The sequence below is a fragment of the Centroberyx gerrardi genome, chromosome 2, assembly GCF_048128805.1.
Source record: "Centroberyx gerrardi isolate f3 chromosome 2, fCenGer3.hap1.cur.20231027, whole genome shotgun sequence".
Classification (NCBI taxonomy): domain Eukaryota; kingdom Metazoa; phylum Chordata; class Actinopteri; order Beryciformes; family Berycidae; genus Centroberyx; species Centroberyx gerrardi.
In genome coordinates, this window is record NC_135998.1 from 31,326,348 (window position 1) to 31,353,832 (window position 27,485).

At 39.2% G+C, this 27,485-nt stretch overlaps 1 protein-coding gene across 2 annotated transcripts in view; it reads right to left on the reverse strand.

Moving 5' to 3' along the window:
• ror2 (receptor tyrosine kinase-like orphan receptor 2) overlaps nt 1–27,485 on the reverse strand; it is a 78,844-nt gene that overhangs the window by 35,802 nt on the left and 15,557 nt on the right. For both annotated transcript variants that reach the window (XM_078286825.1, XM_078286822.1), the window contains exon 2: nt 1,206–1,277. In XM_078286825.1, the coding sequence (XP_078142951.1) occupies nt 1,206–1,277 (72 nt within the window). The remainder of the gene's footprint in view (nt 1–1,205; nt 1,278–27,485) is intronic.

Below are 27,485 nucleotides of genomic sequence, written 5' to 3' on the forward strand. Positions count from 1 at the left end.
CACACACTAATAATGTAGAGAGCTCTACAGTATTTCCATTTGTTCTAAATAATGGTTGCCAAATGTTCCTGCCCCTTTGAAAACTATTACTGCTCATTTTGGTCCCTAGACTCGGAAAACTGATGGCCAACACAAATAGTCTCCACGTTGAACCATTCCATTTTCCTACTCTGGTATTAAACAGACCCTGCCAGAACAGTGTTGAAGCTTTTCCTTAAATTACAGTGTGATTTATGCGCATAGGCCAGGAGACTGCATTGAACACCCACCGTGCTCCGTGACAGAGCTAAGCTAGGAGACAGGGATCTAACAAGCCAGAAGGTTATATACAGTTTGACTTGAGCATAGCCATTAACAACCCTTTTCTAATGTTGCTCTGAACATCATTAATTACCTCTGTAACACGGGGCTGAGAGGCCTGCTTGTCACTATGAATTTTATAACATCGTCTTCTGGGAGGAAGGGGGAAAAAAGGTTGATTGACTAGGCTGAAGAAGTAGTTTAGGAAGAAAAAAATTAAATAATCTTAAAGACAATGAAATTAAGAAATAATGCTAATAACAAAATATAATTTAAAGGCAACTCTAGAACAACATTAGGTAAAAGCAAACCTGTCTTAGAAGAATTTTAAAAAAGAAAAAAGAAATTCTTGGGTGGCTAATATAGAAACGGAACTTAATTGCTTCCTTGGTTTGCAGTTCAAGAGTCAAGTATGGTGAAAGCTGAAAATGTGATGGTTGGTTTAAAAAATTAGTTTGGGAGCTCAGTTCACTGCAGGATTTCCTGAGAGAGAGAGTGAAAACCAATGATAGATCAGGCAGATCAATGGGAAAGCAGAAATGAAAAACAGGCTTCCAAGGATTTATCAGACTGTGAGTGAACCCTGCTGGAGGCCGGGAATATTCTTTAAAAGGATGCTGGCGTCTATGACACCAACTTAAAGTATTTATCTGCAACATTTTCAGATGAATAAATGTCCATTTTGTCCCTCTCTATCACTTTATCCAGTTCATGGAAGCTTTTACATTTCAGTTTGTTTGGAATACATAGAAGAAGTGGGTGGTTAGCATGAGCAGTGATCTCTGCTGTTCTTCAAATGGAGATGAGAGAGTCCATCCGTCAGTCAGTTTGTGCAGCTGGTAATTAACAACTGTACACACTCACAAAGTTTTGGAAACAGACAAAGTGAGGATGGTTTGCATTACCTTCAGCTGTAGGTGCAGCTCCGCTCTGAGCCTCAGCCAGACCGTCGGTATCCACTGACAGACCTGGATCAGCTGCAGAAACAGCCAGAGAGAAGAAACAAGGGTTTAAAAAACATAAAGAAACATCACCTACTGGCAATAACATAGACAATGATAGAATACAATGGCGTACATACTTTGGTACTCATTAGGATATCGTCATCTCTACGAACCAGTAATCCCTTAAAATAACTTTACATATACATTAATTCACCCCTTAATTCATGCAAAATCCCCTCAAAATTAATTAAGGGAGTTATTAATGGAGGAGACCCCATCAAAACCCCCTTAATCTTGACTCCTTACTTTCTAATTTAATGTTAAATTCAGGGAGACAGGAACTTTTCCATTAATAACTCATTAATAACCCTGTAAACCTTCACAAAAGGCATGAAAAATCCCTTAATTACTAGTGTCTCCATGAGTCAACCCTTACTTTTGATACTAACCTTACTTTTTTAAAGCTATGTTATTTTTAATGGATAATTCATGTTTATGTAATGAGAAATTAAGGGCATTTCAGAGATAAAATTAAGGGGTTTGGTTTGATCATTGGGAGGTCTGAATGTTTTATTATTCCATTTCCATTGCTCTACTACAAAGAGATAGATAGCAAGAAATAGAGAGAAGAGAGACAGAGAGACATAGAAGCAGAAAGTAGATGCTACAGGAAAAGTGATTTCTATAAAAATACAGCTGTGCGGGAAACAGTGTTTCTGCTCTGATGTTATTAGAAACACCTAAAGCAAATGACAACAACACAGTTTAGTTGAAATGCCTCAGAAGTGTTACAGAATCAACCCTGACCATGGATTTTACCACTAGAGACGAATGTGCTACAGATGCTCAATAAATTCCTGAACGTAGATGTGATCATATAAATAAATAATGACTCCCTTATGATTTCCATTGCAGAAAGTAAAGTGAAATTATGGTGAAGATAAATGACAAAGGATTCAACATCTCTGAAACACTGATTTCTTAACACCCATGAGCACTGACAATCCTAGCCAATATGTCATATCAAGTTAAAAGAAAGTCACCACCAAAACAAGAAAAGATTATGAGACGTTATATTGTTCAAGTAACTCTGCAAGAGCTTTTTTCATTTTCTAAATACTTTTTTATTGATAATAAATGAGAGGAAGCATCTTGATATTTTTTAAATACAAAAATAGTGTCTTAGAAGTATCTTGTTACAAATCACACTGAGTTTTGACAACTGCAAAATACAAAATTACAAAATACACAAAACTACGGAGCCCCGGAGGTGAAACTTACTAACTCGTGGGAACGAGATCATTATGTCTGGGACTGAGAAGTAGCTGCTGCAGCTACAGCTAAGTCAACAATATAGCGCTGTGCGCCTTTTCAGCACCATGTCATTCCCGCGAGTTCAACTAAAAACCTAAAAAAATAAAAATAAAAAACATAATTTCACCTCTGGGGCTCCAAGTACAAATTATTTTAAATACATACTCTGAAAATACTGCCTATCTGTGATTATTCCAAGTGAGGCTTGCTTTACACATATAAGTCAAATAACATCATATTTAACATGTAGTAACATGCTATTTGTCAGAACAACTCTCATTTTCATGTTGTAATTCTAAGCTACACATTTTTTTTTACTATAATAAAGATGGTTATGATGATTGTAGACTGTTCTTTATATTAGGTGTTGCATAGACTCAGAAGAAGACTCAACACTAATCTGAAGCTGTGTGTTGGTGATGCTGGGACAGCCATGTCTGGCTATAATACAAGTTTTGTGTGTATTAGTGTGCATGTAAGGCTTGACAGTGACGTGACTTGGTGCTAACACTCAGTGCTAACACTCAGTGCTACCAGAGGACAGCTCTATGTGTCTGGCAGGCTGCCTGGTGCTACTGGTATAGGAAGAAGAGAGAGGAAGGGAGTCATTTAACTTGTGAGTAATTATTCAGACTGGCCTCTTTACTAATACAATTTCTGCCCTAGGAAAGATTTTGATGTAAAACTCCAGCCGTCTCAATCAAAAACTGGCACTCCAACAGAAAAGAGCGTTCCATCTCCACTAATTGAGATGCTGTAGATCCACCCTATTCTCCCAAATTTAATTCTGGTTTCGTATGGTCACTGGTGGGAAATCTTCTACATAGGAAGTGATGAATTGAAACTTAAGAGTGAAATCCAAAAGTGTCTCCTAAATAGCAGTGTGAGAGCGCTCCGTCCGGAGAAAGCTGGACTCACCAACGATAGCTGAACCTCTTCACCACCTCCACCCCATCACACACTAAGAAGAACACATTTAGTTTACTGATGCATATGCTCTCCTGCATAGAGCTCTACATCTACACGGAAAGAGCTCTGCCCAATGCTTCTGACACGAACGGATGAAACAGAAACACACCTGGCGTAGCTGAGCCGTGAGACGTCAAGACCCTTCAGCCGTCCTACTCAAGCACCCTGTGCAATATGAACCTTCTATTAAATACATCAATATCTAATGGCTTTACGATGAGTTTGAGCACCGCAAAGGTCTTTGTTGATGAATAAGGCCTTTGTAGCAACCAACAACCAGGTAGCACACTACTCGTTTCTCTACCCAAAGGTCTGAGAGACCAAGAGAGCAAAGGAAAGCAAATTGACCCTCATCCTAAAGCAGAGGCGGTTCAACAAAAGGTCCAGTGTTGAGACCCCAAGCCCAGCGTGAGGTGAGCTGATCTGATTATTGGGCTCTGCAGCTTCCAGATCACAGCCCCTTTTCATGGACGAGTGTCCGTTTTCAACATGGTCTTCTACTGCAAACAACACAGATAGCTTGGCTGTGGACCTCCTGGCCTACCCTGAAATGCAGGAGCTTGTTAACACCCAGAGCGCCCCTCTGGAGAGTCATTCAGACTGGCTTGTTTTTGCCAAAGTCATAAAATAAAGTGAATGGAATTGAGCAGCTGGAGGCGAGCTTGAGGACTAATAGAGTCCTTAAAATGCCACATCAAAATGCAGAATTTTGTTTTGCTTCTGAGCGCATTTTTTCCATTTCCCCGCTTGCTGATTTCAACGGGTCTCGGTGTTAATTCCTAATTCAATTACTCAGATAACTTCCCCGCAAATGATGGAAGTTCAAATGGAAGTTACCATGCCTGTCTGTCCCTTAAGTGAAGAAGATCCACCAGAAAATGCAATTGCTGCACCGATATTGATGTGAAGGTATGAAACCAGCTGACATCTGCTAACCTACCCAGAGACACCCGCAGTCTTTCCTTCAGACACACTGAAACTAGATCTGATAGAAAGAGTTGCACAAATGAAAGCAATATGGCATGTCTACCTTTCCTGGTGAGTTGAAAAGTTCGGAGAAAATAGGTCAGGACATAAACCATCACAATATGATTAGTCAATGCTAAGCAATAGTACTGAGAGTGTTATAAGATTTAAATACAGTGTCACTCAAGGGAGCACAACTTAAATCAGCGTATAGCCATGGGTACAAAACAAGCTTAATAGTTTCTACGTACACCATGGATGAAATTCAGATGTTCAGTTGTACAATATGAGTTTTGACATCAAACGGGAACCTTGTTGAAACTTTGAATCCCATCAAGGCTCAGCTTTTCAAGCAAATAACCTATACTGTTTTTCATTTTCTGTTAATTCTAGTGCCATCCGCATCAATGTATGTGATTCATAAATTACAAATACTTTGTGCGGTAAACATATTCTGGAATCTCACAGAAATATCGTCCGGACCATTCATTAAAATCTGTGACATGCAGTCCAATCCTGTCCAGTAACTTATGAATCACATGAGCTACCCAGCAAGGTTAGCTTCAGCTAAAAACAAATTTTGTGCATGGGCACAAATCATGCACAAATTGCCGATTGTACCTTTAAATTTAAAGACATGTATGCAAACAGACTTATCAAAGCAAAAGTTGCTTAATTGAAGGGTGTGCACACGCAACCAAGGTTATACAGTTTTTTAATGCATTGTCAGAAATGAAAGCCTTTTGTTTTTACCTCCATTTTGATGGCTAGTGTATATCTAAATAAAAATGAAAACAATGATGGCTTTACATTTCAGGCTTTAAAGCAATAAAAACATATAAAATTTGTAAAGATGTGTGGACTTTTGATATCCACTGTACATGTAGAAACTAATCTGAAGACATTGTCACCTTAGTAGTGCCTTTGCTGGTAGGCTGCAAATATCATATCCACCCAGTTGTTGCCCAGTTTCTGTTAACACCGTCAAATACAGGTGCATGATGCATGAAAAATACCCAATCAGTGGTAAAAGGCAGTCAATAACCAATCACCAAATGTAATCCAATGGATGGGGTTGGAATTAAACTGACATCTTGAGCAAATCAAGCTGTGGTGGGAAAACTAACAAACCATACACACCAAGTTTTACGGTCGGAGGAAGATAGTGCTAATGTGTATATTTATTTACAATTCAGGACAACATGTTCCAAACCTTAAATCCCTTGCATTTCTGAGGTTTCGGAGCTTGCTTATGCTTCTCATTCTACACTGCAAATTTTCCAGCGTTGATTTTTCAGTGACAATTACTTAGAGTTGCCAAGCGTTGATTAGAGAGTTGTTTGTTCATTCATAGAGCAGGTCTGGATCTGAGGCGGCTGTTCAAGACTGTTTCAAGCGTAACTCTGATGGCTGTGGACTTTTACACTCTTAAGAGTTAAATTAACACTGATAGTAAACCATTTATTTTCAAATTCAACTCAAAAACTCTACAGAAGCCCTGAACTCTACAGAAGCCCCCTCTACAGAAGCCCCGAAGGTGAAAAAAACATGTTTGTAGCCAATTTCTACTTGTATCTCGTTCGGACGACTTACTAAGACATTCTGATGACTTAAGTCATTTGGACGATTTAGTAACTCGTCCGGATGAGTTATTAAATCGTTCGGACGAGATAAACTGGGCAAAAAATTGGCACCGCTATGGAGTAGACTTTCCAGAGCCTAAAACAGATGCATGAAACAGCCCAAATCCCTTTCATATACTGAAGGAAACTTAGGGTTTGACCAAAATCTAAGACTGGCATGATCAAATTTGGTCCTTTATATTCTTGTGTCATTGTGCCAACTCAAACACTATGCAAATGTAAGGATATCTGAGGCTAGATTATGAAGGCAGATATATTGAAAATGGAGGTTCACGCCTAGCCATATCCAAGCTGCAGGAAGACATCCAATAACTCATGTAGGCTAGAAAACAAAAGCATGTAATCCACCCATTCTAGACTCATTCACTCCTCAAGACTGTAAAGACAATACTCCAGGCATTAACTGTATCCACATCTCCCCTTAGTTACAGCAGGCTATTGGAAGAACCCACTGCATAGGGCATCATACATCCACTTATGAAAGGGTTAGGGTTAGGTCTGATGTTAATTTTTTTGTTATTTGTTATTACTACTAGAATTCACAGAGAATCTAGTGAGGACTGTGGAGTGTAGTTTATGTCTGTGGAGAGAGAACTGTCATGATCCCATAATCTGTATGGAAGATTTGAGGGCCCGGGCTGTTTCACTGCTATGTAATTACTTTTGGCACAAAAATACACCACCCCATTGAAAATCAAAGGTTTCGGCCTGAGTTTTAAGCACAGCAACCATTACATGTTGAGCGTTACATGTTCTGAGTCAACTCTCCCACATCTGAGCAGAGAGGTATGCTCCTGCTGCTCATCATCATCTCTGAAAGACTTAATTAATTAGAATTAAGGTGATGACATGTGACTCAGGGTGTTCAGACTCATAACTGGTCTATATATGATGAAACATATTAAGTGTTCAGGGATGAAATGTTGACCTAAGCAAAACAAGGGAAAACAAAGTATTGATATTACTGCATGATTAAACATGATTGAACCTATTTTGCTGAATCAAATGGTTGCATGGTGAGTATCAACATTGCACAACATTTTACTGTCTGTGAGTCAAACTTGGCTGTCAACCCACACACAACACAGTTAGTCACATAACAGCATTTAGCAGAAGTGGCAATCAAATTTAAGGAATTTGATTTCACTGGGGGGGTATATATCTGGGAGATAAAGGAATTTTCTCATTTAAATTCACTGGTTCCAGTTGGTTCTCAGGGTTATTACACTGCAAAAACTGACAAAATTAAGTTATTTTATCTTGTATCCAGACTTATCAAGCTTATTTTAGGATTTTTTTTAGTGAAATAGTCTTACTGCACTGGTAGGTAACTTTACCGGTTTCAACAAATTTGACTTTTTTTTTTTTTTAGGATAATGTAACTTGTTTCAGGACATTTACTTGGTAAAAGTGAAATTGTCTGGGAGAAATTCTTTTGTTTCAAGATTTTCTTCATTGTTTTATGATGATTTCTTGAAAGAAGTCATATTGACATGTATCAATTTATTGAAACCAGCAAGATTATGTGCCAGTGCAGTGAGACAATTTGACTAAAAATATCACAAAATAAGCTTGATAGGTCTGGAAACACATTAAAATCACTGGACAGCTTGTCGTTTTTTGCAGTGTACTGAGGCCAGCCATGTTCGGGTTGAAAGTGCAAGTGATACAAGCAGACTAAGAAGTCAGGTTAAGTATTGATTCCAATGCAGAGACACCGGGGGAAAGATCAGTGTCCAGAATAATTTCTTTTCTGCATGTTCATCCGTGTGGGGAACGGCAGTGCTGCTGAGGGGTTTGGGAATGTTTTTCCAAAGTCTGGAAGACATCCCAACCATTTCCTCCATTTAGCCTGAGAGCTGAGATCTTCTGGAAACCACCTCAGACCATCAATCCTCCCTCCCTCACTCCCTCATCCAAGCCCTTGAATATAGAGGCAGACATTGCAGGTATGGCCAGATTTCATGACAATATCTATATAAAATGTCACAAGCCATGATAACTTAATACATTTTTGCTAACACATCCAAAATGAAATAAATCTTCACTAACAGAGATATGGGAGTTGATCTCAGATCTGTGTGAACTCAAAATTTAGAGGCCACAGTATAGTTATTATGAACACACCAGGAGCGTCCTGCTACTGGCAGTTCATTATGGAGATATATTATATATATTGCAAATGTACGTAACTTTATGATTAACTGGGATAGGAGTCACAATTGCTACCCATATTTCTTATCCATTCATGCATCCAAGAGTGTAATGGAGAACAAACAAGATTGATATGGTGAGAAAACTACAAAACTACAATAAAATAATTTCATTCAGTGTTTCTTTATGGCCAGTTTTGGATGTTAGCTGAAAGTAATTCATAAATCAACATAATTTAATCTCTTAAAGCTATATGATAACTAACTGACAAATGAAGTCAGAAAACAAACAAGTGTGTGCTTATTGATCACGTAAACACTCATGACACTGTAGGCTTCTTGCGATAAAACAGGTTGTATACAAACACTCACAATATGGTACTGCTTAAAACGCTGTGCCTGCCGTTGTAGAATACTACTCACAAAAGCTAACGGGCTAATGCTAATGTGGCCGCGGTAGTTAGCATTAGCGTTAGCATCTACTACTATTTCCCGCCAGTGTTCTATCCAGTACACCGCCGCTCAGAATCGGCTGTTCAGAGTCTCATGTTATGTTGATGGTTTCGTTGGAGCTTGGAAAGGTCGAGTCCAACACTACTAGCAATTAAAAGTAGATGTTTTACCACAAAAAAGTTATCACATAGAGCTTTAATGTTCCCAGAATGTAGAAAATTCAGGCTGCTCTGGCAGCAAAAACATTAAAGCTACATTACAAAACACAGCCATATATTCAATCTAAGAAATGTATTGGGGCTCACTCAGAAGAAATCCACCCATCAGCAGTGCATGAGACCACCTAGTTTTGTCCCATCCCAGCCCCTGTGGTCGGGCATTTGGTAGCTGCCAGCCCTGCTCTTAGCCCGTATTAGGTTATGAGACAAGACAGTTAAAGAAAGGCAGAAATGACTTCATCCGTTTGTCCAAGACGCTAACATCAAGAGCAAACCAGTGGTCCTCAATCTATATCTGATCTGTCATGCCTCTAATTTCGTTTTGCACAGCAACATAGCCAATGATTTAGAGGTGTTACGCCCTTTAATGTGACCTAAAATCAAGACTTTCCTGGAGGATGTGGAGAGGAAGGTTGTGTGAGCTTGATCAGCTTCCATCCATGAGAAATACTTAACGTTTACAAGATGAGAGGACGTCAATAACTCACAGGCATTTTGAGAGACGGCTGCCACGCTGACTGCATCCACCAGAATGTATGTAGAATGAATGCATGTGCAGCAGCGAGCCATAAAAGCAGATCTATTCCGCCAAAACCAAACTTATTGCTGTCATAACCATTTATAAACGAGTTGTCCTGACTGAACTATAAATGAAAGAGATAGGTCTGCTCACAAAACATCACTATTTACCAGGATAGCAGGAAACAAAAGCTTTGTTTAAAAAAAAATTAAAAAAAATGTAGGCAGGTCAAAGGCAAAGTCCAAGCCAGGACGCTGCAGCTATAAGTTCTGTAAAAAGTAAACAACAGTCTAAATGAGCGTTATAACATAAGAAACTGGTTCAACAAAATTAGTATTTACCAGTTAATTTGGTGTCTTCGTGCTTCGTGTGGTCACAGAATGAGCTAACAAGGCGTGCTGAGAAAAGAAAGCACTAGTCCCAAATTCCTTTACGTATCACTGATTCCTTTGATTTTAAAAATCCAAGGTAATGCCACTGAGGCTGGGATCGACTAAACGTTTGCACAGCTTTTTGTGCTCAGCAAAATGGAAGACTGTGATCTACCAAACAGTCACACGAGCATTTTGTGCATCTTAAATATGGAAGGAAATGCGGTGCGACTTCCAACAAGCTGTGTCAGTTTGCAGAGTGCACAAATGGAGGAGGATATCATTCAGATGACTTGGCCCGTGTGATTCACTAAGCCATAATGTGCACAGAGGAATGCCTAAGGGTGAGAGGAGACAATAGGATGGGGAGGAAGGTGTGAAAAAGTAGGAGGAAAAAGTCCAGGATGAAAGGATGAAAGACAACAGCAGATTTGTATCAGTTTTCTTCTTTTTTTTGACAATTATGTGAAATCAAAAAATCTTAATCATTCTCTGTTCCCAATGTATGGGGATTATGTTCCTAATTCAAGTTAATGATGAATGGGGCAGCATGTCTATGTGTGGCTATTTCAGCATTGGTGTTGCCAATTTATCTTTACAGTAGACCAAGTTTATAGGAAATTTGTTGGTGTAGCTAACAACTAATTAACACATATTTACAATATCAGTCAATGAAAGTGAGCCAATTCCAAATCTGTTAATACATTTGCCAAATATCATTATAGACGTCGTGACATAACTTTGTTATTTTTCAGAGGAAAAAAATAAAAACAGTACAACTGACAAAAAGTCTGAAAACTACGGAAGAGGATTAGGGTTACCTGAAAAATCTGAGATTAAAGTCAGAATTCTGAGAAAAAAATCAGAATTTTTTAAATATTGTCAGAATTCAGAATTATGAGTTTTAAGTCAGAATTCTGACTTTAATCTCAGAACTCAGAGCTCAAATAAATCTGTAATCTATACTTTTTTCTTCCATCTGATGCCATCTTTATAAAACAATCCACGCCACAGAGAGCACTGAACTTTCATCAACCATATTTGCATGACAAATATTAGTGAAACAGGCACAACATTTTTTTTAGTGTGTGGTAATAGTTTGCTCCTTAGTAGATCTGGGCCAGAAAGTGCTTTTCATAAATGAAAACCTAAAAAAAAATAGAGAGAGCCATATGCTTGGGGCCGACAATTCATAAGCGCAAGGAACCAAAGGTCATGGGGGTGGGGGGGACAATACAGAAACTTAATTCCATATACATAACATATTTTCACATTTTAATTACCAACTTTCACCTTCAATTATGCCTGAAAACTCTCCCTGGGACTATCACCAGTGATACATAAACATGCAACATAATGTGGGAATGAAAAGTAGATGTATTATCAGACACAGTCACAGGCACCATTCCAGTTGTTTTCTCACTGAGTATCCCCTTTCAAACATATTTATGGGTTTATGGGTTTGTGGGTTTGTGTTTAATCATGATTCAGCTCCATTTCATTTTCCATGGGTTTTATGCTTTGGCAGTTATCTGAAAACCAGGGGTGTAGCGCCCCAAAATGCTTTAAGGGGCACAAATTTGCACAAAACGCAGTTCACCACAAGACATAGATATCAACACAGTTATCAACAGCTTGGCAAAATGCTGCCTTTTCAAATATAGCTATATCTGATAGTGCCAACATCAGTTGAATGCATATGATCTTCGTGCTGAAAACCAAATATTTCCCTCCTTTTGACTGTTTAGAGTGAGTTTAGAGAGTTTAGAGCATTTACACCATTTATGACCTGCCTCTCTTCCATAAGACTTCCAAATCCATTCTCCAGATGCCCCGCTACTGTGGTGAACACACTCATTCATCCTTCAACACCACTTCATAATGAAGATCACTTTGAACAGCGAAGAACAAAATGAGCAAGTCTTAATGTTATATGGTCAGATTCTACAGTGGAGGTGAGATTACAGACTATAATAATTTCAATGGTTGTTTACAGACGTCTCTCACACAGTAATTAGCCGGTTAAAAAAAATCTGTAGGGAATATGGGCTGTTGAGACGGATGGACCCCACGTGAAAAGCAATGAGAAAGTTAAAGAAAATGCAAAATGTGGAAGAAGGGTTTTAAGGGCTGAAGAATTGTGGTTAAAGTGTTAAACAGAGGCAGAGAAAACAACTATGTGTTTTTGCATGTTGGACATTGCATTGTCTGCAGTAAAATCTATGCAGATTTTTTGCTTCCACATCAGTGTCAAAGATAGTGCCGATTAGACCATGTATGTTTCTTAGGGTTAGACAAAACAAAGACTTAATGCAAGTGTTCGGCTGATATATGGGCTGATATGAGCCTTTTTATAAATATCAGATATCAGCCAGTCAGTCAGTGGCATCCACCTCTGATATGATGGATGGGAAATACAAACCACTATACAATAGGCTGTAGCTTTACTTTTTTGACGAAAATGTGGAAATCGGGTAATAAAAGGACAAAGACACGTAAGAAACAAGATAAAAGCACGATAGAACAAAAAACATGTGCAGCAGTACATGCATTGTCGAACCCTTGTCTAAGATAGTGCCAATTGGACTCTGTATGTTTTTATGAGACAAAGCAGATACTTAAAGCTGTAACGACCACTAGTGGGTGACAAAAAACACGACATTTGTAAATAAAGCACAGCAAAGCTGCTGGACTACGGAGGCTCCAAAAGACAAACCTAGCGAAGCACCGTGCATAAAGGCTAACAGCTAAGCTAACCGTACCTACGGAGAAGTGTCGCCGGTTACCAGTCTCGCTTTGCCACATTTTTCTCCTGCTGAAGGTTGCATGTCCCACAATGACAAGTGAAGAGGCAGGTAGCAAGTTTACTAGTTTAACAAGTTTACTAGTTTAACAAGTTTACTCGCTCGCTTCAACGATTATAACACCATAACAAGAATTTTTTTCAGGAATGGGAGGGGGGAGAGCGCCGCCTTTAAACAGCGAGGGAGGAGCCAAGCAGTGTGGATATTGGTTTCTATCATTGTGTCTCAATGAAATCTCCACATAGCACACAGTTTCAGGATTGGTTATGAGGTCTGGTATCGCTTATTGCAGGTTGAATGCCACATTTTAAAAAGACTCCCTGATTTGTGGATTTTTACACCAGACCACAATGAATTGCTCACTTGTCTTCTCATGTTGAGTGGCTTCAGAGGGAAGAGAGGCTCTCAATGAGGTATATTCAGTCACCTCACATGGTATACTGCAGAGGGTGCTGGTAAATGTGACTCTCATGTTATCATTAAGCCTGTATCGAGAACAAATTATTTCAGTCATAGGACATTTATATAGTTTATGTGCTCCATTACATGCCTGTAAAATCCCCTTGAATTCTAGTTCTCGCAAGCTATTACTTTCTTTTTCAGATATAGCTTTAGTTAACACATCCTGCTTTATTCTTTTGGTTTAAGACCGAAAAGCCATGTTCTATTTTGCAGGAGACATAACTTGTGAGCTGGGATTGTCACGATTAAGGGGTTGAAAAGGAAGATTACATGCTTGAGCCTTATATTCCTCGGCAAACGTGGCAACATTTAATGTGATATTTTAAAAATACCAGTAGCTGTCCTGTTGAACTTTTCCCCTTAAACACAAACTGTCGATTCACCACTGTATGACATTGATGGCTAAATCACTCTTAAATGTCCTGCCAAAGGAAGTGGTAAAAAAAAAAAAAACACACAGTAAGAACATTATGTATACGTTCTCTTACTGATCCAAAAACACTAGACAGGGCTTTTTAGGTAAGAGAAACACTCTGGAAAACACGGTTGAATGTTCATGCAAGAACAACGTGTCAGATAAATAAAAACAATCAGCTATAATAAGGGGAAAACTGGTACTGCTAGCTCCAGTAAGTCCCAGCAATGTTGGACACTCAGCAAACAAGATTCCAACAGCGTAATGACAGCAATATCAAGATTGTGGTTAAATTTAACTTTGAGAGTTGAATTTCCTTAGGCAGGCTGTTCCAGGGTTAAGGAGCCGTGATTGCAAATGGTTGATTCATATTGACTTTACTTTAATATTGAACAGAAAACATCTGTATCTGTAGATTTAACATATACGTACATATCTTACATATGTACAGCACTTCTGTATATAAGGAATTACTGCTACTACTACTACTACTACTACTACTACTACTACTACTACTGCTACTGCTACTGCTGCCACCAGCATGATGAAATGAGCACGATCTCTTAAAATGCAAATATGCGCTCCGTGCGCACAAAGTGAGAGAAATACGTGTTCCCACCGCGAAAGGTTTACGTGAAGGAAGCTCGACCATCAACAGAAAGTCGTCTGACATTGAAATAACGTGGTGGGAAGTAAGGGTGCTGTGGTCAGATTTGCCTTCAACTCGGACGACCCGGGTTCGACTCCCAACACTAACCTTAATATAGAATATTTCTACTATGAGTGAAGTTGTATGGTGTATCCAGTGGAGGAACATAATCTCGACATAATTTGTGTTCACAACATTGTTTCACAAAATGTTGAGATCACTTTGGCTACTACTACTACTACTACTACTACAATTTTTTCTAAGTAATCAACAAATATTCAAATCAATTATAAATTCAATTGTAAACCAATCAAATGAAAAGTCTAGCTGTTTCTTTCTGGCCTACTTGCAGACTATCAAGAGCTTTATGGCTGAAGCAGAGATGCAGAGATACAGAGAGATAAACTAGTCAAGATTAAATGAAGCCATGAATAACTTTCTCCAAGTGAGAAAACTACATAACCCAGTTTTGACATACTTTCTCAACTAGTGGAAACCAGGTTAAACAACTCTTTGGACTTAATTCTCATAATTCAGACCAGAATTAGGATGACTCCTAACTTTCTTCAGGCCTGTAGGTATTAGCTAAGACTAAGTCTAAATCCCCATATGGTGTTTGAGTTGTGTCCCCACACTTGATGAAAACACAACAAAGTAGCCGGTGGTTGCTGGACCGTGATTGCTAAACTGAGTAATAATTCTTTGATGTTTCCTTTATGGACTATGCGTTGGCCCTCAAGGGGATATCTGTCCATCTGCACTGGGCCAACAGGCCCAGCATTACATTCAACACCATCCAGCTTGTCAGTTTGGTAAGAAGTAGATGGCGCAACTGAAAGAGAACAAACTTCTTTAGTCAAATATTCTAATGGCAGAAATATTTGACTCATAAATATGAACAGCTATTCCGTGTCAAGCAGCAGGCTTGTATGCCAGGTACATATTTTCTTTAAGAGTTTAGCAATGGGTAAACACATCCAGAAATGAACGGCTTCACGTCAACGTTAATGGAAGGTAAACTGATTGCCGTGAAAACTCACTTTACTCATTGGGGTAGACAAATGGACCCAGTGAGACTAAACTTAGATTTAATGTGTACGGAAATAGCAACTATTGACAGGTCACCACGAGTACCTTGAACTTTTATAAGGGGATTTCTCCTCAGCTAAACTTAGGTCTGTGTATATAGATTTACACAAGATTCAAGATTGCTTTCTAAAAGATTTCTAAAAGGTTATGTAGATGAGGTTATTTTCATGGGTTAGAGTTAAACACAAAAGTTAAACAGCAGGTAAATTCCTAAGGAGCAGTATGGTATAATAATCGCAAAAGTGAAGACTAATTACTGAACTTAAAGCATCCAAAAACATCAAACACTTGAAATATTCCAAAAAACTGAACAGTATAACCACAGGAAAACGGGACGTAAGCAGTTTTTAATCCAATGCTGGAGGCTTCCACAATGGTTGCAATGTTTAAATTCAGAGCGATGACAAAGACAATTCATGTAACATTGAGTTTACCCCTTTTCCCTTTTTCCCCCTTAGCACTTTCCTCTTTTGGCATTCTTGGAAGGGCAGCAGGGGGGTTGCACAAGCAGTAAAAGCTAATAGGAGTGTTGTGTCATAGACAGGAAGCTAAGGAGTAATTTACCTCAGACAATGTTGACCAAGCCCTGAGGGGGCTCTTACTTTTTAGGGCCCTGGAATGACAACAGCCTCAGTGTACAGCTGTAGGCCGGCAGTTCGACGTGCACAACACCACTTTACTGTTGTAAGGCTTTGCCCCGAACAACCGTGGATCACAGTCTAACTCTGTTGTTCTCTGTCTGGGGAGACTTTCTTTTACAGCTTAGTTTACACTCTGGCTTTGGCTGATGGAGAGGAAAGTAGAAAAATACTCCTCACTTTTAGAACCTGGGGCTTCATTACTGTAAAGAAATCCTAAGTTCTTGTCCTATCTTAAGTTTCAAAGATAGGAAAAATCGTATTTTGCGATTACAGAAGCGAATCCTAAACTCATGGTTGTGCCCTATCTTATCTTAGACCTCCTGGCTTCATTTAAGTTAGGAAATTCGAACTGTTTTTTGTCTAAATCTCAATCGGCAATCGTTTGTTTTTGCCTATGCCTATGGTTAGAATGTGCACGAGATGGCGGCTCATCTTCAACAGCTCCGTTTCAACCGACATAAATATATCATTATACAGTACATCGCAATGGCTTCTAATATTTGTGAAAAAAAGAGAAGATCCTTTAATTTTAGACAAGACAGAGGCCTTAGCGTGTGCAGTGGAGGAGAGGAAACATCCTTTTGGGAAGTTTTCATCCCATTTTTCTAAGGATATGCTTCATTGGAGTAGGCTATAAAATTAGTGGTGATGTTCAAAACATCACTTTTTAAGTATACCAGATATTATTTCATTGCAAGAAGTTGGCTCTTATACTGCGCTGATGTCTGCATAACTGAAAATGAGAGAAAATATTAATTCTGTGTGTGTGTGTGTGTGTGTGAATGTGTGTGTGTGTGATGGATTTCATCTGACTCAGAATGCAGCAGCTTTCACCTACATGTACTTGTTACCCATATAAAGACAAAGCATGTAAGAACAGTATTCACAATCATAGACCGTTTAGTATGGTGTGAGCATGACAGAAATGCAAAAATAGCATTTTTGGTGCAAACCAAAATCAACATGACTAAACCATCTGCAAACAGACCTCAAGTCCCACGACATCCAGGGAAAGTAGGAAACAGCAAAACATGATTCCTACTGACCGCCGGGTTAAAAAAACATACAATGAGCCCCTAAATACAGGATGACAGTAACCAGACACTGTAGTGGTGCTGTGTAATATGGTAGGGGCCCAAAACAAAACACTAGGACCACAGTTCTAGCCGTTATAATTGCTGCATCTGAATTTTACATTGTGGACAGCATCTATACTGAACAGTTGGTGAAAGTTCATCATAGTTATAACTAGTAATAATCAGTACGAAGTAATCCCTTAAAATACCCTAACATTTACATTAATTCACCCCTTAATTCATGCAAAATCCCCTTAAAATTAATTAAGGGAGTTATCAATGAGGGAGATCCCATTGAAACCTCCTTAAACACCCCTTAATGTTTGACTGCTTACTTTCTAATTTAATGATAAATTCAGGGAGACAGGAACTTTCCATTAAAACTCATTAATAACCCTGTAAACCATGCACAAAAGGCATGAAAAATCCCTTAAATTCTACTGTCTCCATGAACCAAACCATGAATAAATCCCTTATAAACCCATGATACTAACCTTACTTTTTTTTAAAGCTATGTTATTTTTAATGTATAATTAATGTTTATGTAATGAGAACCTAAGGGCATTTCAGGGATAAAATTAAGGGGTTTGGTTTCGTAGTGATAATAACTAGTAATAGTAATAATCCACAACTTTTTCATAAGAATAAATGTCCATTTTGCTACTCTCTATCACTGATTGCTATAACACAACAGTGATTCAACCTATATCCAGCTCATGAAGCTTTTACATTTGCTGTTTATAACAGCCGGTGTCCTGAGGAAAATCCTCTGGTGCACAGAGAGTGATGCGGTTTACGTGTCTGATTTGTTTGGAACAAACAGAATAACTGAAGAACTGGGTAGTTAGAAGCATCAGGTTGTTCAGATGGTTATTCCTATAAACATACAGCCTTACAGGCAACTGTAAAACACCTTCAAAAGAGATGAAAAAAGAAAGAGAAGCAATTACACAAGGCAACTAGAGTGCTTATTACTCTGTGTGGATAAACACTGATATATGTGAGACAAACATGGTAGTCAGGGCTATGAGTGAAATGCACATTATGTTTAAATTGTTACTAAAAAATAACAATCTGAAACATAATCCATACATATACAATACATACATACATATACAAAGAGATAGAAGATTGGAACCTTTACTTTCTAATAATGACCATGATACACATCAGCTGTTAAAAATACAGTTTTTAATAATTAATTTAATAATTAATTTAATAATCTCATTATTTAGTTTTCTGTGGCAAGACAACACTTTTCTTTACATTTGGATTACATTTGTTAGTTTAATTTAACCTGTTATTAAAGGTAGTGGTTTAAAAAACGTAATCATCCTCTCAAAAGTCAGGAGAAATAGGTTTCCGAAGGCTAATTTTAAAGGACTCTCTACCAAGATGGACATCCCTTTAGACATTTTTGAGGAATGCGGCCATTTTTTACATCTCTTTCTCTCTGACAGTCTGTACAACAGATGGACAACTTGCCAAGCAAAGCTGATAGACAGGATTTGCATGGGGAAAACAGTTTTACACCAGAGAACAAGACCATTCCCCACTAACCCCAGGTCAGCGCATGATGTGGCGCCTGTCTGCTGAGATGGTATTTGGTTATGGATCCCCACCATATGAAACAGGATCCGGTGAAAGAAAGCTGAAGGCAGGTCCTAAAATCAATACAAAACCCTCGAAAAGGAAATACTTGTCATGCACTGTGAGGATGGACTGTATATTTGAGAATGGAAGAAAGTCATTACACCCACAACATCATTCTGTGAAGAAATGGGGCTGCCTGATCGCAAAAACATTTGGTTTGAACTCAAACATTGACTCTGTCTTTTCCTATAATATCATCTAAGATAAGTTTAATCTAAATCTGAAATAGAGCATCAAATAGCTTGACAAAACAGAGAATGTAGTTCCTTCTAGGGTTGGACCAATGGATTTGTTTGCAGATGTATATGGTCTGATATAGTCCTTTTAAAAAAATGGGATCTCGTCCACCTCTGATATGTTGATGTTTTATTGATTACATACATCCTGGGTGTCAATGGAGAGTTTTAGTGTCCCATGATGATCTAAATGTTGTTTCAGTGGCTTTTCCACCCTGACAAGAATACAATTCTGGGGGAAACAGCTTTTTTTTTTGGCATGGAAATGGTCAAATTTTAAGATACTGATATTGGTCGAACCCTAATTCCTTCACATTGCGTCTCACAGAGGTGGACATCAAACAGCTCCCAGAGAAGAGGAGGAGGAGGAAGAGGAGGGGACCGCTCAAAGTTTGAGTCAGGGACTGTCTGATCTCATTTTGACAAAGTGGCGGTGGAGAAATGAGAGACACAAGGCTTAGGTATAATTGAAACCAGAGAGTTTTCAGGTGGTGGTGGTGAGATAGAAGGAGATAAGAGTACACAAGGGGACCATTCTCTCTAGTGGTGCAGCAGAATTCATCAGCTGATAAATGTACTTCATCAAAATGTAGGAATTGGGTCTAGTGGGTGTTATATATTTTGTCTCTGTTTCTGCTGATGATCTGACAAGCTCCACTGCCCGTCAAAAGTCTGGACACACCTCATTGAATGTTCTATGTTTTTCATTCTCTTAAAGCCATTTTGATCTAAAGGCTTCTGCTTAAATGCTTGAAATGTGTTTCTTAGACAAATATAAATAGTGAAGTTGATCCTATGTATGAATTTCTTTCCAAAGCCTTTGCCTTTCCATCAAGGCAAAGGGCGGCTACTTTAAAGAATCTAAAGTATAAGATAGTTTTGATTTGTTTGACACTTTTTTGGTCGCTGCATAATTAAATTTGTGTTATTTCATAGTTTTGATGTCTTTACTATTATTCTAAAATGTGAAAAATAGTAAAAATAAAGAAAAATAAAGAAATAATAAAGAAAAAAATAAAGAAAAAAGTGTACATGTGTTATTTTATTTTGTTTGCATTGTTTTAGCATGGGCTATAATTCTGCCCGTTAAATGCTGGTTTAAATTTCACTTGAACTTTCCATGTGGAAAAATAATCCGCTGAAACATCACTATATTACGTTTGCTAAGTTTCAAAGAAAAAAATAAAATGAATGCATAACAATGAATACATTTTAAAAATGCATATGTATGCATGGATGGAACACTTTTTTTTGGTCGCTGCATAATTCCATTTGTGTTATTTTATAGTTTTGATGTCTTTACTGTTATTCTAAAATGTGGAAAATAGTGACAATTAAGAAAAATGTGGTGTCCCCAAACTTTTGACGGACAGTGTATATAATGAGGATACTGTTAACCGCCTATGATTACTTAACATACTGTATGCTAAAGCGTGAGCATGCACACCGGACAGAGTTGTCTACCAGAGACACACACATGGTTTTGGTCCTGTAGGGTTGCCACCAGCATGACCCCAAAAATGACTGTGGGCCAGGCAGAGTGGGTAACCAACACAGCTACAGCTGCAGCTGGGGTGTGTGTTTGTATACCATAGACCGTAAAAAATACCCATATGCACACATGCACACACAAAGCCCAAAACAGATAAGAGGTGTTGTTGAAAAGAGATAAAAGAAAGGGAATGGCTAAAAATATTTGAATCTACTATGAAATAATTTTTTCTTGCCTGGTGTCCAGCCCCCATGAATCACAGTCCTTAGCACTTTTTGAATTTGCATGCCGATTTATAGGGGTTAAAAAAGTCAGTGTACTTCTTGAATAGAATAGAATAGAATAGAATAGAATAGAATAGAAAGCCTAATTTATCCTTGAAGGGAAATTTGCTAGTATACACTGCATGGCATGACAAGACCAGCTGAAATCCAGGTGCAGCATGATTAGGCATACCAACAATCAAAACAAACAACTGCAATACAAAATCAGTTACAAAAACAATTATCAATCCGTCATCAATCAATCACCTTCTGGATCAGTCCGTCTAAATTAAATTACTTCACCATTTCTGCATCTTTATCCAGGGAAGACTGATCCAACTCAACCTGAAAATGTATCTTCATGACGTCTGCGTTGTTTATCCATATTTATGGTTTACACTCATTTAGCCTTTTAGCTGGTGGTGTTTATGGAGACTATGTGTAATGGATACTCTTGCCTTTTTTGTTTGATTCGGTCTGGCTCTCCCTGGAAGCTAATCAGTACCAGAGGCATGCGAATGGACACACAAACGCACGGCTGCGATAGGACCTCCAGGAGTAGAGACTCCCATTGGCTCCTGCCTCTCCTGTGGTACATGGCCATGTGCTTGACAGATGCGGGAGGTGGAGGGAGTCGGCGGTGCTGGGGGCTGCGGGGAACAAAACCATACAGCATTCCTTTCAGTGCCCACACTCCTCCTCAGTCAGAGTTTGACCCAACTGTAGGTGTAGATTTGGGAGGAGACGGGGAAACAAGTTCCCCTCAGTATTAGGAGAAGTCCTCTCATGCACATACTGTGTTTGTTTCTAGAAGTACAGCTGAGTTTCACCGAAGCTCATTTTGTGATTGGCTTTGGTAACAAGCACAAACTCCCTTCGCCTTTACAAATGAAGCCTGTTCTCCTCGTTGTTTGAAACTCCTTTTAATGCCTTTAAAGGCATTTCAGCAGCAAATCGGACAGCCGTGTTTCATGTGTTGACTGTTTGCCCCTCAGATCTGGGTTCAGTTTACCGAGGTCTTACTGTCATTCAGCAATTCTCCTCACTGTCTCTCATACCTGCAGACGTTTCTCATGCTTTGTATTTAGGCTACTATCATGTCCATAGTGTTGCAGTGTGATTTGCTGTCCAGTGTTTGATCCAGAGTGCGTCCCCCTAAAGCTGAAATGAAACCTACATCCTTGGTCCCAACGCAATCCAGACTGTACACCACTAAATTAAGTCAGAGTCATTAATAAACACTCATTTGAGTTTGTGTTGAAAATTGAGTTATTTTCACTACCAAAAGACAGCGAGCAGGATTGATCAACGCTTTTAAAAATCGTAATTATTTTCTCAAAAGTCAGGAGAAATAGGTTTTTGAAAGCTATTTTAAAGGACTGTTCCTGGATGATCATCCCCTTAGGCTCAGGCTCCCTTAGCAATTTTTGAGGAATGCTGCCATTTTTGACGTCTCCTCTGTGACAGTCTGTACATGCCACTGCTTGGCATACGGTTAAAACAGATGGACAACTTACCAAGCACAGCTGATAGATAGGATTTGCATGGGAAAACAGTTTTACACCAGAGAACAAGACCATTCCCCCTAACCGCAGGCCATCTGAACCCTTGGTAATTTTACAAAACTCACTGTACATTTCCATTGATTTCACACAAATTACAAACTACATATACCATTTTCCCCAAACACTATGCACAAAACTCTCCAAACCAAGGTCCATGTTCTCAAAACAGTTAACACAGCCCCCTAAACCCTTGATAAAGTAAGCAAAACTAACAGTAACCTTTCGATTGTTTTCACAGAATTTACAAAAGTGCACACACCATTTTTCCAAACACAACAAACAAAAAACTCCATAAAGTTCAAATTTCATTTCAATTTGCCATCTTGGCATGTGCTCAATAACCATCAAATTGGTGTCAGCTCGGTTAGTAAAGCACACCAATCAGGAAGTGCAACTGGCTGGATTGTTCACACAGAAATCAGCACTTCGCTATGTATAAAATGAGTCACCCTGGAGCTTGAACAAACAGTGGAGGAGCCTGGAGAAAGAGTTAGAAGTGGTGTAAGAATGGGAGGAGCTAGAGCAGGTGGGGGAAGGAAGAGGAGAGGAAGAGGAGGAGGAGGAGGAGAGGAGCCTGTTCAACCACCTAGTCCACCGTAGCAACCGCCTAGTACACCCTAGCAACCATTTAATACTTCAATCACTTCCACTACAGTTAGTACTAGTACTAGTAAACACACACACATGTCAACACCCCCCCACACATGCGTACAGACACACACCACACACACACCACCATGTACCCACACACAAGCACACACATATGTCCACCCACACCACCATGCACACATACACAAACACACACATACGTCCGCACACACCACCATGCACACATACACAAACACACACATATGTCCAACCACACCACCATGCACACATACACAAACACACACATACGTCCGCACACACCACCATGCACACATACACAAACACACACATATGTCCGCACACACCACCATGCACACATACACAAACACACACATACGTCCGCACACACCACCATGCACACATACACAAACACACACATACGTCCGCACACACCACACATATGCATACAGACATACACACTCACTCTACTACCACTACTACTATAAATTACGAACCAACCACTTTAACTACTTCAAAACTACTATTAGTACTATAACTACTACTACTAATTCTGCAACAACTACTACTTATACTACTACTATTAGAACTAGAACTGCTATTACTACTAGGCTACTACTACTACCTGCCACTACTACTTCTACTACTACTACTTATTTCTACTAGTATCAGCAGTAGTGCTACTACTATGACTTACACCGCTAGTACACCCTTGCAAATGCCTAACTACTACTGTTGCCACTACACCTTCTACTACTACGACTGATGCTACCACCAACACAACTACTGCTGCTACTACTATTTCTTTGCTGTTGAAACAAATTGTGATTCATCATGTCCATCAACACTTTTGCCTCCTTACTGTATCATACATAGACAAACATGTAAAACTGTCAGATATGACCTCACCAAAATGGAAAAATCCCTAACATGTGAAACTGTGAAATACTACATATGATTGTATTTCCGAAAGTGTGAGAAGCAGGCATTTTGCTTACCGTAAGGAAAACATTTCATCAACAAATTGTGGATAAAATTCCATAAAATCAGATTATGGAAAAGGATTGTGGAACCTTCTGCTAAACATGTTTTGTCATGTGTGTAGTTTAGAAAGCTGTGTTAACTGTTGAACAGAGCATGAACCTTAGTTTTCTGGCTAAGGAGAAATGTGTCAAATCAGTTGATAAAAACTGTAAAAAAAACAACAACCTTGATTTGATTTTGTGGAGTTATTTATATAAAAACAGCATATATATAAGTAATACACAGTGTATATAGATATACATATATATATATATATATATACATATATATATATATACACAGGCTGTACTTTTAGTTTGCACACTGACTAGGTCCTTGTGGTAAAAGGGGGTTTTCATTTCCTTGCGAGGTGCCATAGCACTCAAAGTGTCTAGGTTCTCTTTCAATAACACCATAGCATCAATTTACCGAATTGGATGATTGAGGTCTTCACAGGGCACAACAGATTTATTGTACATTCACACTTGTGATTTTCTCCCATACAAAGTTGACTTTTCACAGAGCTGAAAAAGTCAGCCCCTTCTATGTAACATAAACCCAATTCAAACACAACGCAGCTATATTATGGCCTCTTACATCATGTTGGATTATTGTTGCTAATTAATGAACAGTTGGGGCTTTGACGAACAGGATCAGCCAATGTCTTCAACCACACAGTCTACATGACTGGTCGCTGAGCCTCCAAATAGGAAGAGCAATGTTTTCAAGAAATGTTTCTGCTGTTTATCTGTCTCCCCAGCCTGATATATGATATAACCCCGGGGCTCCGGTAGAGACGATTGGAGAATTGTGTTTTTTTCTCTATCCATTCACCGCCATTATATGGCAAAACGGGGATGAAAATCACACTTTTAGCACATAAACGAGCGCAAACAAAGCAGGTATATAAAAAAACGAATAATCCTGCTGAAATGTTTTTAAGTGAATCGCTGTCTTTCTTTCTATAATGGCAGTGAATGGAAAGAGAAAAAAAGCAATTCTCCAATCGTCTCTACCGGAGCCCTGGAGCAACAGATAACAGAGAATCACCGATTTTGGGGTGATATAATGTCCAGGAAGCTACACAACCCAAGGTACTACCAAAGTTCACCATCCCTTTAAGACCAAGACCATCGATCCTCTCAACAGCCTCCTGTCTACTCAACCAGCCCTCCTTAAGCCTAGGTCAGACTACAGGACTGCTCAAATCTTGCCCAATAAGGGCAGTTCAGGTTAAACAACTGGTCCTGAGTAAACCCTTGCCTTGCTGTTGGGAAGCTATGCATGCTAAGCAACAGGGCAAAGAGCGGGCATCACACACATGAAGACAAGGGATCACATACCCGTCTTGTCACAAAGTTCTCAAATCTTGAGAAAACAGGACCATTCATGTAGACATGACAAAGGAAGTCCAAGACCACAAGACCATTGAGAGGCAAAGTTAACATGGAGGATATAGTCACTTGTCAAGGCGCCTGGCAACAACTTCGTAAAGTAACAATCTGCAACATTTTCATATAAATAAATGTCTGTTTAGCTACTCTCTATTGCCAATTATATAAAACAATCATGTTTCGACTCTCACCCTCCCTATCTACAGCTGCAAGCCATGCTGAATACACAAAGTGATCAAATAATGAATGTATTTATGTAGAGTGATATGCATGGTATACTGTCAGTTGTATGTCTCTTACTGTCCTCTTGCACATGTGAGGTCCTGTTGTCGCTGTACCATGTGTGGCAATGTTTACTTATGTTACATAGTTAGCTGTCAATGTGTTCCTGCCTGTCCATTTATTGTACTTGGTAAAAAACATGTTTTTTGCTTCTGATGCCTGGAATTTATCTTTTTCATCCTAGATGGTAACTACAATACAAACGGAATTTCACTTTTGCACACCATGAAACACATAAGAGTCAACAAATGTGAGTATCCAGTCATATTTTCCTCCGCAAGTAAACTAATCTTTTGTCAGTACACACAAATATACACAAAGCTTCAACTGCTTAAAGAGTGATTGCAGTTGTCCCCTCATGCAATGGCTGTGATTGATTACATGTTATTGGGCAGTGAGAGGAAATCTATAATTTTCCCCTCTGAAAAGTATTCACAACTCTGGAAGGAATGGGGGGCTATGGGATGCTTTTCCATCCACAGCTGAATATCACTAGTGGCTGCTGCATTCCTGCAGCCTGCTGCCTCCACCATGAAAGAGCCCTTTGAGAGCTGAGAGGCCAGGCTGCTGCTCCATCTACTGGGGCTTTGACACTGGGCCTTCTGGCAGAGCTCAACACTTTCCTTCCCTCTCCTGTTTAAACTGAGTGCATGCTTGTGTGTGTGTGTGTGTGTGTGTGTGTGTGCGTGCGCGCGTGCGTGTGTGTTGCGATGCACACACTTATAAACTACCTCCCCTTCCCTCCAACTCCTCTAACTTTTGTTCTTTGTTACTTCCCATCCTCCACCCGCCACAGGTTTCTGCACACTACTTCACTTTTAACCTTGCATTGAGAACTTTTTGGGAAGAGCGGATTTAACAAAGCTCATAATAGAGGCAAAAATTATCTCATTGGTTAGTTAAACCTCAATGAGCGAGCCAAAGAACCACAGCTTTTCAGAGCGTAAGCTAGCTAACTGGCAAACTTGAATGATAAAGAAGGAAGTCTGGTTAAAATCTAAATATAAAATATAAATGGTAATGACTTCTTTTATTCATTCGTTCATAACCATGGCATTCACAATGTTGAAAGCTCAGATGGCTAGCTAACTAGCTTAGTATGGTTAGTTTGAACTTGGAAGGTTAGCTAGGCTAACTAGCTAACCTAGATAACTTAGTATGACTACATTGCATTTTTGCAGTTTGTAGCAAGAGCGCTAGGCTTATTAGCTTCCTCCTCTCTTACCTCTTGTCTTTTTCACTGGGCGTCAGTCTAATGTTACTTAGCCAGAAAAACTGTTGTTTTTTGCTCTGCCTATTGAGGTTTAACTCAACCAATAAGATTGTTTCTGCCTCCAGAGTAGCTGAAATAGTCATGGTTAGCCTAAAGTATCATAATTTTCCATCTTAAAACCATACAGATGCATTGCTACATAACAGTTTAATCTGCATAACTGAGAAAAATGGCTGGAGAAAGAGAATATTGTGCCCAGCACAAAACACGGCAGACTTTGCTACTGATAGTTACTAGCTACTGTCCAGGTCTACAGTAAAACCATCAGACTTCCAGTTTCGACTATCAGCATAACTTCCTCTCAATGTGCCTCCCCCACCTCCCACCCTCAAATCCTCATCCTTAGACCACACGCACCACAGCAGTGAATTAATCACCTCTCAGGCATTCGTATCCTGCCTGCTCGGCCCTTCCATGACAGTACCCAGCCCCATTACAATCCAGGAACTGTGTTGCCTTTTTTTTTAAAATAGTTATAATAAATAATCATTTCAATTTCCATATACATAGGACCCTGTGGTCTGGAGCTGAGCTTAGGATTTCTGATGCATCATTATGTTCATGGCACATGGCTCTCTAGAGCTTAGAGGGGTTCACTTGTGTATCTTTCACCACCTTGTACAATGTTTGCAGGCTCAAACTGTAGTGGTGGAGTGGGGAGCAGTCAACCCAGAAATGTCCAAGGTCAATGTGAAACCATCTAACTTTAGA